This window comes from Rattus norvegicus, chromosome 1, assembly GCF_036323735.1.
Source record: "Rattus norvegicus strain BN/NHsdMcwi chromosome 1, GRCr8, whole genome shotgun sequence".
Taxonomy (NCBI): Eukaryota; Metazoa; Chordata; class Mammalia; order Rodentia; family Muridae; genus Rattus; species Rattus norvegicus.
In genome coordinates, this window is record NC_086019.1 from 250,339,104 (window position 1) to 250,355,337 (window position 16,234).

The window sequence follows — 16,234 nt, forward strand, 5'->3', positions numbered from 1 at the left end:
ACCTGTTTAAGCCCTGCTTCTGCACAAAGATAGAAGAATAAACCAGATGACGTATCAATCAATACTCGTTTAGCACATATGAAGCTACCATCTGTGTTCTATCGTGTCTCACATACCATCAAATAATACTCTTCCAAAGGTCTGTAAGCCAGAAGGGCGGAGAAGAGCGTGTGTATGAGAAGTTGTATCAAACTCTGGGCTCTTTCCATGTCACTTCGGTAAAAGTTGTGCATCCAGAAGCACAAAGCAACCAGTGAGACCCCGTGGCCATCCCTGCAGGCAGTGTGTGCTCTGTCTTGAATCTAGTGTTGGCCTCTCCCACGCCCCCTTGTCTTTGTGGTCCAAACTCCAACAGAGCTTCACCATGTGGAGGTGGCTGTCAGGTAGAGCAGCTTGTGTAACTGAAATGTCTCTGGGTAATATTCCGGGAAGCTCAGTGGTGGGCTAGTGTGAGGATGTGTCACGCGGACCAAAGCTGATAGTCCACCACTGTGGAAGTTCGTTCAGCTCTCGTCCTGCTCTGGAGAACTGTTGGTGGCTCTTCAGCCAGTTGTTCTCCGAGAAATCGTCTGCAAGCCATTGAGTTTACAGCTAAGTGTTCTAAGTGACATGGAATATCAGAGTTTGTGTTATAAACCGAAGCTAGTGGTTATTTTAACACCGTTACCTGAGCCTAAAACTAAAGGACAGACTGAGGACCCCTTATCCAAAATACTTGGGATACGTGTTTTGAATTTTGGCTTTCTTCAGATTTTGGAATGTTTGCAAATACTTAATGATGTATTTCATGAGTGAGGCCCAGGTCTAACGCCCGAAATCATTTACGGTGCAGGCTCACTGTGTCCATATAGCTTAAAAGTAATCTTACACAGTTAGCACTTGTCACATTTCGGAGCACTACAGATTTTTGGATAAGGATCGCTCTTTGTTGACCATACAGAGTTAATAATGCGGCGAAATTTTATTTCCAATGTTTCTTCTAAGATAATTCTGAATTTTTTAAGTGTAAAAAGGATGAAGTAGGGTTTGTGATGCAGCTCAGTGGTAGTGCACTCCCTAGTGTGTACCAGGTCCTCTTTGATTTCATAGCACTGTAAACAGAGAAACGTACCAGAGATACTCAGTCTTTGAGAGTAAGATGGGCTGGCTTTGCAATCTAATTACATATTCTTAAGCTCAAGTACACAACAGACCTGGAAGTAAATGACAGTTTTTGCCAGAATGCCCTCTCTCTACAGTATAAATAGCCTCTGATACAGTTCATACTTTGGAAATTCTAATTTCTTCTTCTTTCTGTTTTTGTCTAGAGAGGATTCAGCAGAGGCACCCGTAGCTGATTCTAACCATCCGTCAAAGTCCCCGCTGGAGAAGTTTATGGTCAAGCTGTGCACCCATCATCAGAAGCAATTCATCCGTGTCCTGAGTGACCTGTACACCGAGTCTCAGCCAGGCTCTGAGGACCTGCAGCCTTTGGGACCCTCAGTGATGGATGTCTCTGCTCGAGATTCGGATTGTGCCGGCCTGGGCAGCAGAGACGATGAAAAGGATGATGCGTGTCTTGATGGGGGTTCTCCTGCTTCCGTAAAGTTGTTCTTAGACTCATCGGGGTCTCCTAGCTCCCTGAATGTGACTGAAGAAACCATGAAGGACCCACCTCCTGAAACAGACTCTGTAGATGGGAGAGAGAATGCCTTGAGCACTGTCCAGAAAGATTCCTCCGGCCCTCCAGATGCCCAACAGAACCCCACAGGTTCTGCAGACAGTCCCACTGTGGGATGCCTCAGTACATTGGATTCTTCCTCTTTTAACTCCCCCCACAGTTCTAAAAGCTTAGAGGGGCAAACCACTGGCCAGGAGCAAGACACAGACATGAAACCCCGTGAGGATGCTGAAGACAGTGCCCCAGCATCAGTCCAAAGTCTGGCTGCAGTGGAGCTGGTGGCTGAGAACACTGAAGAGGGTGGTAGCTGTATTGTTTCTCAAAGAAACTCATTCAAAGCTTTATCAGAAGAGACATGGGACTCAGGGTTTATGGGAAACTCGTCCAGTGCTGCAGACAAAGAGAATGCTTTACAGTGTGGCTCAAGAACATCCTCACCCCAGGATTTAGAGACAGATGAGCAAGATGCAAGGCCAAAGCAAGAGAACCATCTTCACTCAGTAGGTAGAAACAAGGCGGGTTTCCAGCCATACCCCAGAGACAAGGGCCATTTTGATCATTCCAAAGGTGGTTGGTTAGCTCCCAGCCCCACGCCAGCTGTACACAGAGCATCCAATGGCCACTCACAAACCAAGATGATATCGGCCTCCATCAAGACTGCTCGGAAAAGTAAGAGGGCGTCAGGGTTGAGGATAAATGATTATGACAACCAGTGTGATGTCGTTTATATCAGTCAACCAATAACAGAATGCCACTTTGAGAATCAAAGATCCATATTATCTTCGCGGAAAACAGCCCGAAAGAGTACCCGGGGATACTTTTTCAATGGTGATTGCTGTGAGCTGCCAACTGTTCGCACGCTGGCCAGGAATTTATGCTCCCAAGAAAAAGGAAGCTGCTCACCGTTAACATCAGAGGCAGTGGTGACTCCCAAGCAGACTCTTACAGGTCCCACCTCAAAGCACACAGTAGGTGTGCAGCTTCCCACAGTAGGTGTGCAACTTCCTCCAGGAGGTGTGCAGCTTCCCACAGGAGGTGCACAGCTTCCTACAGTGGATGCCCAGCTTCCCACAGGAGGTGTACAACTTCCTACAGCAGATGTCCAGCTTCCCACAGTAGGCATACAACTTGCTACAGCAGATGAGCAGCTTCCCACAGTAGGTGCACAGCTTCCTACAGCAGATGAGCAGCTTCCCACAGTAGGTGCACAGCTTGCTACAGCAGATGAGCAGCTTCCCACAGTAGGTGCACAGCTTCCTACAGCAGATGAGCAGCTTCCCACAGTAGGTGCACAGCTTCCTACAGCAGATGAGCAGCTTCCCACAGTAGGTGCACAGCTTCCTACAGCAGATGAACAGCTTCCCACAGTAGGTGCACAGCTTGCTACAGCAGATGAGCAGCTTCCCACAGTAGGTGCACAGCTTCCTGCAGCAGATGAGCAGCTTCCCTCAGTAGGTGCACAACTTCCTACAGCAGATGAGCAGCTTCCCTCAGTAGGTGCACAACTTCCTACAGCCGATGTCCAGCTTCCCTCAGTGAATGCACAACTTCCTACAGCCGATGTCCAGCTTCCCTCAGTGAATGCACAACTTCCTACAGTGGATGTCCAGCTTCCCTCAGTGAATGCACAATTTCCTACAGTCGATGTCCAGCTTCCCTCAGTGAATGCACAATTTCCTACAGCCGATGTCCAGCTTCCCTCAGTGAATGCACAACTTCCTACAGTCGATGTCCAGCTTCCCTCAGTGAATGCACAACTTCCTACAGTGGATGTCCAGCTTCCCTCAGTGGATGTGCAAATTCCCACAGTTGATATGCAGCTTCCCATAGCAGGTGAGCAGCTTCTGAAAGAAGATACCCGTGACGATCCTAGGAAAGAAAGAACCTCCCTCGAGGAGGGGGACAAAGACACATCATCAGCGAAAGAACATCAGGAGCCAGAGGTTTGCCTCACCAAGAATGAGCGGGATCCTAGCGTCTCCCCTAGGCCAGGAGAGACCACACCCTCCAGCCCAGCATGTCTTCTGCCTGCTGCCCTCACTAATGAGGATCCGTCTGAGATGCCAGAAGGCAGCACTGTGGTCTCATCCCCAACAGCAAGTGTACTATCTTTCCATGAGCAAGACCAGCCACCAGCAGCCTCCCTGCTAGGACCAGAGGAGATGCAGGCACAGGAGTGCCACCTGGTTCTGACAGGTGGAAGCATCCCCCTCACCTCTGGGGAGGGCAGTGAAGACCTCCCATGGAGACCTCAGTTTTCTCCCGAAACAGCCGTCAGAGAGGGGCGTTCTCCATGCTCAGCGGATAAAAGTCCTGCTATGGCTTTAGATCCTCCCCTGAGTCTAGAACTGTCTGAGCATGACCAAAGCAGCAGCACTGAGGCTGAGGCCAGAGACACCCCTGGGGAGACACTGTTGCTAGATGGCTCCCTGCCCCTACTGGAGAGCAGCATTGTCACTGATGAGAAGAACCCAAGCCAGACGGAAGGAGGTGAGGTGGCAAGTGGAACAGGACACCTGGAGGCACATGACGAGGATATAAAATACTCAGCAGAAAATGATCCGAGTGAGCCAAACTCTGGCTCACCCGAAGAGAATGTGGACAAGAAGAAAAAGGCTAAAAAGCTCCCCGAGGCCTCTGACAGGTGCCTGAGAAGTCAGCTTGTAGATTCTTCCTCTGCTGACAGGTACCCAGGGAGCCAGGGTTTGGATTCAAATGCTGCTTGTTCTGAAGTCAACGTTTCTAAAAATCATGCTGTAAAGCATTCTAAAAGAGAAGGGGACTGTGGTGGGGTGACATCTGAGGGCTCAGTGATTGACAGCAACCATACAGACAGCCTGGAGGACACTGAAAACCCTGGTGTCAGTGAACATTCCTCTGATGAAGAGACCAAGCAGGAGGCTGAAGGACTTGGTGTCATTACAAGGCAGACTGTTAAAAACCTGTTGGCAAAGGAAGTTAAAAGGGAAGAGGGAGGAACTTCCCCAAGCAGTGACCCAGCCACTGTTAGCCAGCCATCTCCTCAGGACAACCTGGGAACCCGTGTGTGGTCCAAGATAGATGAGAAAGATGCTCACGTGCCCTCGGACAGCATTCCTTGCAAGAGAGACCCAGAGCAGGTGAAAGAGAACCCGGGACATATTGTCATACAGGACACGGAGGCCGCTGTGAGGGAGGTAGACGCTGAGGATACCCACCATGAAGATGGTGCCGGCCGTGCTCCATGTAGCTCAGCTGCGATATCGGCCAGTCAGAGTGGCGATGCTGCTGGGCCACCGAAATTGGTAAGAAGGCCTAAGAGACTGCCTTCCTCAACCTACAACCTGAGGCCTGCTCATTGTGTGGGTGCCTTGGACACTGCAAAAATGACTTCAGAGAAGCAAGTTACACAAGTAAACCCAGCGCCAAAGGAAAGTGGAGCTTCTCCGAGTGCAGAGTCCTTAGACGAGGAAGATTCAGACACGGTGGCAGAGGAGCAACCCAAGTTTGTGGGTTGGTGTGCAGAGGAGGAGAACCAGGAGCTGATCGCCAGCTTCAACGCTCAGTACCTGAGAGTTCAGAAGGGCTGGATCCAGCTGGAGAAAGAAACTCAGCCGACATCGAGAGCCAGGAGCAAGTCTGACAAGCTGAAGGAGATTTGGAAGAGCAAGAAGAGGTCACGGAAATGTAGGGGTTCATTGGAGGTGCAAAAGTTCTCTCCCGTTCAGATGCTGTTTATGACAAACTTTAAGCTGTCTAACATCTGTAAGTGGTTCTTAGAGACAACAGAAACTCGGTCTCTGGTCATTGTGAAGAAACTAAATACTCGTCTTCCTGGAGACATCCCCCTTGTTAAACACCCTCTTCAGAAGTACCCTCCTTCCACCATGTACCCTAGTTCACTGCAGGCAGAACGCTTGAAAAAACACTTAAAGAAATTCCCAGGAGCCATTCCTGCTAGGAATAATTGGAAAACCCAGAAGCTGTGGGCTAAACTACGAGAGAATCCTGAGCAGGTAGAGCCAGACGCTGGCAGTGACATCAGCCTTGGCCCTAACAGTGAAGACAGTGTGGAGGAAGTCAGGGAAAGCAGACATAGTCATCCTCCCACCAACTTGCCTACTCCAGCCAGCACCCGGATCCTTAGAAAGTATTCCAATATACGAGGAAAGCTCAGAGCACAGCGCCTAGACAGCTCAGTGGGTGGGGCTTCTGAAATTAAGCAGGGACGTAAGAGTGTGTGCATCAACCCGTTAATGTCCCCCAAGCTCGCCCTCCAGGTGGGTGCAGATGGGTTTCCTGTCAACCCCAAGAGGGCTGAAAGAAGCAAGGGGAGAAGAGGGAAGCAGATGCCAGAAACCTTGCTTAAAGTGGAAGGTCAGAACAAGCGCAAAAGAGCAGAAGGCTCCGGTACTCAAGACGGTAAGGACAAGGGGCCGGCAACAAAAGCCAGCAGAGTCCTTTCTGCTGCAAAGAAGCTAGCTGCAAAGGACAGAGTCAACCAACTATCCAAGAAAATGACCTTGAAAGAGAACAAAGTGAGAGTCTGTAGGAAGGGTCCTGGGAAGAGCTGCCCAGCATCCAGGAAAGAAAAGGAAAATGCAAACAGAAGACCCGGCCATCCCACAGCAGCCTCTGCAGCGCTCGCAAAGCCTTCAAAACAAAGGGGCGCAAGAGAAGCCTCTTCAAAGCCCCCAAAAGCCAGGAGGAGAAACCGGAAGCTGAGCAGTGGGAGGGGCCGAGCCAGACCCTTGGCAAAAAGCCCAGAGAACCGGACTGCCCCCAGAAAAAGAAAGCTCAAGGCCAAACTGGACTCTTCCCAGGGCAAACGGAGGCGGTTAGAAGCCAAGTGAAACCTGGATAGCCACTGAAGAACGGGCCCATGAAAGCAAACTTTCATTTTGCATTAACAGAATCTGTTTTTATAAGCTTGTCAAGCCTTTCTCGTTGTAGTTACAGGATACGCCAGTTTGAGATGTCAGAGAATGCTTCTTAGCTGGAGAAGGGAACGTGTAGAGTTCTTCTCTGGGGCTAAGAGAAGTTGTACGTTATTTTCTGGTTGTTCCTTGGGTTTTAAACTTGGAACCAAGCAGTTTTTGTTTTAAGAAGTACAGTGCCTTATTTATCCTTTTTTGTTTAAAAATTTACAAAAGCTAAGAAGCTGATGTATGTGACTAAAGGCTTGTATTTTATACTTGACGCACAAGCACTTGTTCTGTCACTGAGGAGGCCGCCGCCACACATGCGGGAGGCAGTGAGCGAGGAGCCGTCAGCAGCTGCCCGTGCGCCCCTGGACAGGTGCACCTTGCAGCCCGCAGCACAACTCCCTCTCTGTCTTGTTTGGTTTTTATTTGATTGATATTTGAAAGCTGAACCAAATCATTTCTATCGTATGTGGAGAATGCAGGGGATTTATAATTATTATAAAAGATTAATATTTCTGTTACTTTTCTTCCAAAACACATATTGTTGATCACCCCTTCATCTTTTTATTTTTTAAATCATTTCAGATCATGTTCTCAAATTTGTGTGCCCATGAGACAAAGATGTGCTACAGTTTCTTTTGTTGTTGTTTTTTGTTATGTTTTTGTTTTGTTTTATTTTTTTCTTTTTGCCCCAAAATATGTTACTACTATCATGCCTGTCATTTGACCATTAGGATGAGCGACTCTTGTTTTCTTTCTTACACAAAGTATTTCCCTGCGCAGCGGAAGTCGAGATGTTCTTTCTGGCAGTGGAAAAGCTTAGCCGTGTGCATATATGCATCTTACATGCTTGTGGTTGCTACCCGCAAGTGTCTTCTGTACTGGTTTCACAGAAAAGCTCCTCCTTCCCCAGGCAGTGTATCTGTGAGCTGAGCAGTTAGCAGTGGCTGGAGTGTTTGGAAGTGATTCCGAGTCTCCGTGCGCATCTCTAATCCCGGCTCCAGACTTGGGAGAGGTGTTGTGAGCAGTGGCTTGGAAAGACTAGACACACAGTCAGCTGAAGCTGCCCAGAGTCTTAGTGCAGCCACATCCCCACCCTCAGATGAGTGGAGTTCAGTGGGACTCTCGGATGTGAATGTCTTTGCCTGGAATAGGTGTCTACTCAAATTGACAGTTCCGTTCTTGTGGCTAAACACTTGCAGAGTCACCCCTCCCCCACAATGTGTCATTCTGTCCCTTGGCTCAGAAGTGAGACCCGCAATAATTGAAAGTGATGTTTGCCTTTTCTTGGAGCCTGGCGTGGCCCCATTGGCTTTCCTCGGTGCCTACAACATTGCTCCATTTCAGCAGTGTGCACTTGACATTCCCACCGGGCCAGTCAGCAAGCCCGGGGTTGCTAAAGCCTGTCGGCTTTGACGTGCTCTGTCACCGAAATAGGCTCGAGTGTGCAGCTGCTGCCCTGCTCTCATTACTAAAAGTTTCTGTGTAGTTTGCTTCCGATCTTTTTAGATCAACCCAGGTGGGCTTTTATATGCAAATCATGATAAAACAGGCCTTCTACCTATTTTACTATTGTTAAAGGTTTGCTGCAGATAATGGAAACTTCTGATAATTTGTTAGGACTGGAGCATTTGATTCATGAGAAGTTGAGAATTGTGTTGAATTTTCACAGATAATGGAAGTCATCATTTTCTTTTTTCTTTTTTTAACGTCACCTCTGTCCCACGAGCCTCCTCCTTCCCTCTCCCTTTCCCCATTTCCCGTTTTATTATTGTTATTATTGTTGTTATTATTATCTTTGACCTTGACCATTCACAAGCTACCTATCGTGGTGAGACTGCCGAGTGCTGGCAACTCTTTCTCAGCATTAGGTCGCACGTAAGCATTACTCTGATTTGAATAGGTTCATTTAATCCTAAAAAATGGTTTTAAGGCTTAAAAGAACTTTTGCTCTAGTTTTCACTGGATATTGTTGTGGTGACTTAAACGGCTAAGGCTCACTAATGTCAGGTGTGCCGATGCCCATATATATGAGGTGCCCTTGGCTACCTGGAGATTCCCTCGTAAGGTGCTTGGGTTAGGTTAGGGCGAGGAGTGAGTGGTAAGTTGGTGGGATGCTTCCAGTTCCAAGTTTATAATTCATTCCATTACTTTTCTGATGGTGGTTTTTGGTTTTAAAAGTTCTCTTTAAGATATGCTGCATTTGAGCGAGGTGTGTGGAAGTGTTTATTATATAGCCACCTAACAATGACATAAGCATCTTGAAAATCAACTTATACTTGATACTAGTAACTCCATTTAAACAGACAGACAGTCTACCAAATTTGCACCGTCAGGTTAAGTAATCTCATTTTTGCTGATCCTGGTTAATTTTGTTAATAGAAGAAAGGACACAAAAGCAAAGCCTGACAGTGGCTCTAGGCCTTTCCACACCCAGAGCATGCTGGGAAATCAGCCCCTCAGCATCTCCAGGTTTGGCCTTGACTCCAGCCTCTTTGTTTTCCTGCCTTCCTGTAGCCATTTTCAAGTGTGACTTGACACCATATGTAATGCACTCTGTCCCACAGTTTTGATACTAAATCTGAAAGGCATTCTGCTCCTGGCCCTCCCCACACTCAACAAAGTGGCTGTCAAAGGCTGGCGCTGAAGTCGATGCCAGAGGACTGGTTCCCTCTGTTCAGTAGCTGGAAGATGCCCCAGGAGGTATCAGAGAAGCTTCTTTGGGAGATTCACTTTCTTTCTCACTGGGCTCCCTGGGATGGAGGTTTGGAGTTTTATTCTGGTATTTCCTCGGCTCTGTTACAGTGTTGCAGTGCACTGGGAAGGCCCTAAACCTCTTTCTGTTCTGGGAACTTCCTGTATAGGAATGTTACCTGAGTCTTGATCTACAGTTGCTAGTCCCTGGGATTCCCTGGGTCTTGCTGGGTTTGTTTTTTGTTTGGGAGGGGGGTTTTTGATTGAAGATTTTACACTGTCCTCTCTAAACCACAGCTGAGCTGTGGGGTTTGCGCCTCATCATTCTGTAATGGCTTAGAGAGAAGAGTTATGCATCCCTTTCCCCAGGGGCCCAGTACATCACATAGCACAGGTCGATTTCCCACCATGCACCTTGCAGTAATCAGCAAGCATCACTTCAAGACAGATGCTGTAAACCAAGATGTGGCCTATCGAGGGCACGGCTGCTGTTCATAGATCAGTAGACTTAAGAGTCCCATAGGAAATGACATCGTGCTACATGGTGCAAACCAGAGATGCTTCGGTGTGGCAACCAACAAGTCTGTGCTTGTCAAAATACCAGAAACAGACTGAATAATCCAAGAAGCTGCCTAGTAGCTAGGGAGCCACCTTCATCCCTGTGGCTTCAGATCAGCCAGTTCAGGCCTCCTCTTAGCTTAGATGAGCAGTCACAGACGTGCAGTGGGCTGGCCTCCCCTGTGTATACATTTTGTTGGCACATAACCATGCCCTTTTGCTCACTGACTGTCCACGACATAGACTAAATACTTGGAGAAGTGGCCATGAAGCCCACAAAGCCTAAAATAACTGAATTTGCTGACTCCTGCTTGAGAAAATAACCTCTTTTAGGGGTGGTTCTCCATTCCTCTTCTGTCCTATGCACATACTTTGTGCTCTTGACTGTAAGAGACCAAGTAAGCTCTGAAGAAGTTCATCTCCTTTTAAATCCTTCGCCCAGCCTGTAGACAAGAACCCCTGAGCAAGGTGTCTTTGGATTTCTAAAATTCTGTGGCCTGGCCCCTGTGCTCCCATAGTTTATAATCCTAGAACTGCCTCTGGCTTTTTGCTAAAATAAGCCAAGACTGTCTCTGATGAGGTCAGCCGAGGGAGCTTCTGGTGAGCATTTGGTTGAGGGAAAATTGCATAGCATGGAAACAAAGGTCTAGTGACAACCAAAGCGCTTTTTATAGCGTGTTACCATTGATCTGTTTTCAGACGTACTCTCAGATTGACTGCCGTGTCAAAAACTTTAACAAGGGGGAACCTTGTCTCCTCATTGGTGGGCAGTGCTGCAGACTTGAACTCTGGGCCTGATGTAAGCGAGGCAGACATTCATTCTACCACGGAGCTATGTGCCCAGATTATTTTGAATTCTTGCCTAGCGTTCTATATCTTCTAATGGCTGGCTATCTGCCGAGATGTTGGAACGCCTGAAGTATGAAGTCTCTATACCCAAAGAGGTCCTCGGGGCCACACAGCAGGTACTTCTACCTGCGTGCGTCCTTCAAGGGAAAGATCTTTTTTAACACTTAAACATGGCAGAACTAGGGAACTAGCCTTTTGAGACTGCTTTCAAAATAATTCAACTCTTGAAAATTCTGAAGACTCCTGTCATGTACAAGGGATGCATTGCTGAGCTAGTCACCTTGTAGCACCCCACTGTTCTGCACCCAAGGGACCACTGATGACAGTGTGCAAAGGCTATGGCTTGCCTTTGTCTTTGGGTTTGAGCCAGTGGCGGTCAATTCCTTGCTTTACCTTCTCCCCACCCAGTTGTCCTTTTCCAGGCTCTCAGTGTGTTGACCTCAGCCCATCACACAGCCTGCCGATGGGCACAGGCACGTGACAAGAGACTCTGAACCTTTCACACCCGATAGGCCTGTTTGATAGGGGTGCACTTACAAGCCCCCTGAAAGTGTAGACCACCTGCCTGAAACAGCGCCCCATTGCCCATCGTGTGAGATTGCACCAGAGTGGTTTTTCACTGTTTGAAATGGAGAAGCAGAAATAACAGAACCACTAACAGACAATGGTCCACACTGCCTAGAATACTTAACTGCCTGACCTTTCAGGTCAGTGTACTGATCTTTGCAAAAGCCATTATGAAATTGTGTGAGCAGTTAGGCACACTTTATTTTTCTTCACATAGGCCAGCATTGCAACAGTCCTTATGGGTTTGTGGCATCTTACACGTCTGTCTCAGCATACAGTAGCCGTTGTACATCAGTGTTTGTAAAGAAGAAAAGATTGTCTTTGCCCATTAGACACTCGCTGAGGAGTTGTAGATAGAATGTATCAGCTAGGGTGTAGTTTAAAGTGTAGTTTTGTAAACTGAGGATGCAATCAGTCATCGTTCTTACGGGTCACCCTGGACTTGACTGATAGAGACATTGCACCAGCAGTGTCTGACAGACACATGCTGATCTGCAGTGATCGAGCAGCCTACAGCAGTGCCTCTCTCAAAGCACAGGGGCTGGCAGTGTTTCACACTGATAGCCCTCCTTTCTCTCCTGCACATTACCGTGTGTGCAGGTTTACAGTTCTCAAACTTGGTCAATATCTGTGGACAAAAGTGACCGATCTTTGTGTGTTTGAACCCTGACCCAGGCCATTCTTTTTGTTTTGTTTTTTAACATGAACAGTGTGTTGTCCGTCCACCAGCAGCTTTAGGCGCAGCAGGTCCAGGGCCCCCCAGCCTGCCGGGGAAGCCCTGGTGTGTTCAGGTCTGAAGCAGCTTCCCATCCGGGGAGCCATTCTTGGTACATTGCCTTTCTTCTCCCCTCCTGCCTATGCCACTGGCCCCCTTCCCGGTGGCATCTTCTCTGGGACACTCCCCCCCCCCCCCCAGTGCTTTGCTGAGCACATATCATATGAGAAGAATTTATTCATTGCTTGATTCTCACCGTGCTTGGTCTGAATGCCGTTCCGGGCCCACCTTCTCTCCACTCCAGTTGGTACCATGCTGTACATCTCGTGTTGTGTCGTAGTTAGAGCTGTATGTTGTGCTTGGAAGCATTTGTGGTAAAGAAACTACACGAATAAGATTTGCATAATTTTGTATATTTATACCACAGGTAGGGATAATTGCTAGAGCCACTGTATCTTAGGGTAATTGATTTCCCTTTTGGCTTCTGCATTCGTAGTAGTTCTAGGAGACTGCATTAGTGATTGGTTTCAAATACATAGAGAACATATTTATACACACCACTGTGGAGTTTATTTTACTGTGTAAATAGTGGTGTTTTCCTGTTCAAATGCTTCTATACAAAGTATTTATTTTAACAAAATTAGTTAACTGTCAAAAGGGCTTTCCCAGAACTGTTCTTGCTATCTCTTCTCCCAGCTCCCGTGCTCAGCTACCAAACGCCTAAACATCACAATAAAGGCTGGAGGCGTAACCTCAAAACCCTTACTGTATTTGGGTAGACACAACATGGACTGGGAACCTTAAGGCTTCTCTGGATGCTCCATCCCAGACCAAAGCAGAGCTTGAAGGAGTGTGGCTTTGCTCAGCCCAGCATCCGGGCATCCCCCATACCCACTTACCTATGCACCATTGATATATTCAGCCACTCACTTCCATGGCCTGTGCAGGGAAGTGACCTCAGTTGTAGTCTTGTGACAAGAAGCCTTATGCCTGTGCAATGAGGAGAAACCATGGTGGTTGCCAATATGAGCTCGTCTGGCTCTCAGGATTTATGAGAGTCACCCTTTGACACACCCAGAAGAGGCACACATGTCACCTTCTGCACGTTGACAAATGTTAGGTACACCTTGGCTTTCCTCCTCTTTCTCATCAAGCATCTGTGCAGATGTGGCCCCTCCCACCCATCTGTAACCCATGGTTCTAAAATGCAATCAGCTTTGCTTCTTGGGAGTCCTGGTCTGCGGTCCAGAGTACCCACAGTGTCATAAACCAGTGCTCTGTGGTCACCCATGTCCCTTTTCCCCTGTGCTTCATCCATGGCATCCCATCTGTCACTGTGTCACTCTGCTGGGATGGCTGGCTTGGCCTACCTCTCCAGGGCTCCAGAGTACTTGGAGACCAGGTATGTAGGGATTGCTGTCATCTATTTGAACTGTAGTTTGCCTGTTTCCTTATGGCCTCCCTTTGTCTTTTCTGAACAAGGGATGCACTGGAACAGTAATGCCGGAGAATGTTTCTAAGATGCTGTTTGTAAGCAGATCTGATTTTGAGATGAAATGTGAATGGGTAACTGGGTGCCAGGGAATTTAGCACTGAACTAGACGGTCAAAACCTTTTAACCTTTGCAGAAAGTAGACTCTGTTCTCATCTAAATGTTCACAAGACGTAATGCTGTAAATAGTTTTCTAAGAAATATTTATTACATGTTCTGTATACAAAGTCGCATTCTGAGTGATGTTGGTGTGCATTATATTGTAGAAGATTATATTTTGAGTAGTGGACCTCTTTTACAACACAGTTCACTCATGGAGAAAGAAACAAACCAGCAGGTTGAGAGCTGTCTGGGGCATTTGACCTGTAATGGACCATCCAATCCAAGCTTTAACCGCCCCCTCTTCTCCCCTGCTTGTGTTATATATGTTATATATACAGGTGTACAGTACAGGTCAGTGCTTGGGTCTGCAGAGCAGATTCCCAGGTCTTCTTTCTGACGTGTTCCCATAGCAATATGACCCCAGGTGCTGACCAGTCCTGTTGTCTCAGAGGATCAGGTTGGGGGACAGCTCTTGTGATGCCTCTTGCCTTTCCTAAGAGGCTGCTTTACTTGAATTGATGCTTCTGTTTCTTCTGCATGCTCCCATGTCACAAAACTATAGCAGTGTGTGGGAACTCTCTCAGCACCAGACACATCAAAGGTGACATGCCAATCAAAAGGTTAGCGATTTCCCAGGAATTTTACTTTCCAGGACAGATGAGGCAAAGCTCAATTGGCCATAGAATAAATGTAAGGAATTTTTATCAGAGAACCATGTGGCCTACTATATCCCCCCTCTCTGTCTGACTCACCTTTGGAAGCCAGCCCGTGTCCTGCCTTCTGCCTCTATGCCTAGGCTCCAGAGGTCCATGGCCCCTAGAGTCTGGCTAGGTTCTTAATGTGCCCAACTCTGTTGAGCAGCCTTTCCTGTGACCGTCCTAAGCTTAACGAAAAGGAGTACCCCACACCCAGATGCCCACTGTTAGAAGTGATGTAGTTTTCTAGGCTTTTGGAATATGTCCCTTTTGTATTTCTGATGGTGTTTGGGGTTTTTCACTATAGTGTTTTTTCACTAGTGTTTTTTTCACTAGTGTTTTTTAGATTGAGGTGGGTGCGTGAAGGTAAACTTTCCACTGCTGAGCCCAAAAGCATGCAGAGGAGAGAACTTGCCCTGCATTGTGTTGTTGGGGAGGTGACTACTTACGGTGAGGGGGGGTGGGGGGAGGGGCTTGTAGATGATACGGGGTTGAAATAGAAATTCTGGCCAGAGGTTTCCTACGTCTTTGATATTTTGTAATGAAAATCTCCCACATTAACCTTGCTTAATCTCAATGTAAGCCTGCTGTTTACCCTCAGGGAACAAGTGGTTTTCAAAATTGAGCTCCTCCAAGGTCCTGGGCCAGTGCCTGTGTGCGCTGGTCATCTCTGTGATCTCATGGCATTATTTTCCCATATGCATTATGATATTAAGAAGTTCAGCCCCACCCTGTATGAAAAGCACAGCCCAGTGCCCTAATTTAGGCTTGTGTGGTTGCCTTTGAGGGGCCTGGCAGGGGTCCTAGGAGGGCCATGCAATTTAACCGAAGCTCAGGTGTGCATTGGATTTTCTGTTAGGCCACAACCCTTCAGAGCGAGTTTAGGGCAGGGGCTGCGGAAGGTTTTACTGGTCCTTCCTGGTGTTGCCGCCGAGGTCAGTCTTGTAGGTGTTTGGATGTGCTCCTTCTTGCTGTCTTGTGAGTCATAGCCAGTGCTCCAGATGCCCAAGGGGGAGGCCTCTGGAGGGTCCAGCCCTCCCTGACCTCAGCGCCTTTCAAACTAGTGCAGTGAGAAGACTCTACAAATGGCACCCGGCAGGGCAGCTCGTGCCTCTTGGGCCTGGACTCCACTGTTAGTGAGTGTAGGAAAATACTGTGTCTGTAATGGATGAAATTCAATGTATGCTGTGAATTTGTTGGTTTGAAACATTGAAAATTTTTCATTAGACAATGTTTACATACCTCACCTGAAGAACCTTTGAGAGTGTATATATGAAAATTAAAAATATATTAAGTTGCTTTAAAACAGTATGTATAGCTATAAAAGTTGGAGTTATTTTAACTTTGAGTATGTACCAAGTCTCTTAAATATTGAAATCTCGTAGACTTTCTGGCTTCTGTGTTTCGCTTTTCCTGTTGGACCACGTGGATAACTGTGTTTTTGTTCTTGATAAAAGGGGCCCCACACCGAAGTCCAGGCTTTGAAGGATTCTCGTGGTAGTTAGGATTTTCTGGTTTGGTTTGAGGAAATGGGGTGTGGAGCTAGAGGGTGTGTGGGAGGGATTTCTCTAACACTGACATCTGTTCTGTGAGCTTTTTCAAGGCGCTTATTTTATTGCAGCATATTAAAGTTCTTTGATATTAAAGCGTGTTTGTGTAATCACTGGCAAGGGGGAGGGGACAATAGGGCACAGCCTCCTGCCCCACTACTGTGTGGCTGAAAGCAGACTGTGTCGGCCATGGGGCCGGGCACTGCCCTAAACGATTAGTGATGCTCTGAGTTATGCTTCACTTCAGGGGGTAGAAAATATAACCGAAGCGTCATGGGATCCACGGCAGGACAGCATAGGTGTCAGAGAGGAGGGAACAAGCCAGCCCGGCCAGGTGCTATCCAGTTCTGTGACCCCAGCTGGATGGCAGCAGGAAACAAACCTTGCATTTGCCAGGGCTGCTCCTGTGATCTGCCTTGTTGCACCTGCTGGACGTGGGTCTGTTCAA

General features: G+C 47.6%; 1 protein-coding gene across 8 annotated transcripts in view; it reads left to right on the forward strand.

The window, feature by feature from the left end:
• Nucleotides 1–15,882, forward strand: part of Lcor (ligand dependent nuclear receptor corepressor) — a 107,021-nt gene extending 91,139 nt beyond the window's left edge. For all 8 annotated transcript variants that reach the window (NM_001401972.1, XM_039085725.2, XM_006231418.5 and 5 more), the window contains one exon: nucleotides 1,308–15,882. In NM_001401972.1, coding sequence (NP_001388901.1) covers nucleotides 1,308–6,492 — 5,185 coding nt within the window. In that variant the 3' untranslated portion in view covers nucleotides 6,493–15,882. The remainder of the gene's footprint in view (nucleotides 1–1,307) is intronic.
• The last annotated feature ends 352 nt before the right edge of the window (nucleotides 15,883–16,234 follow it).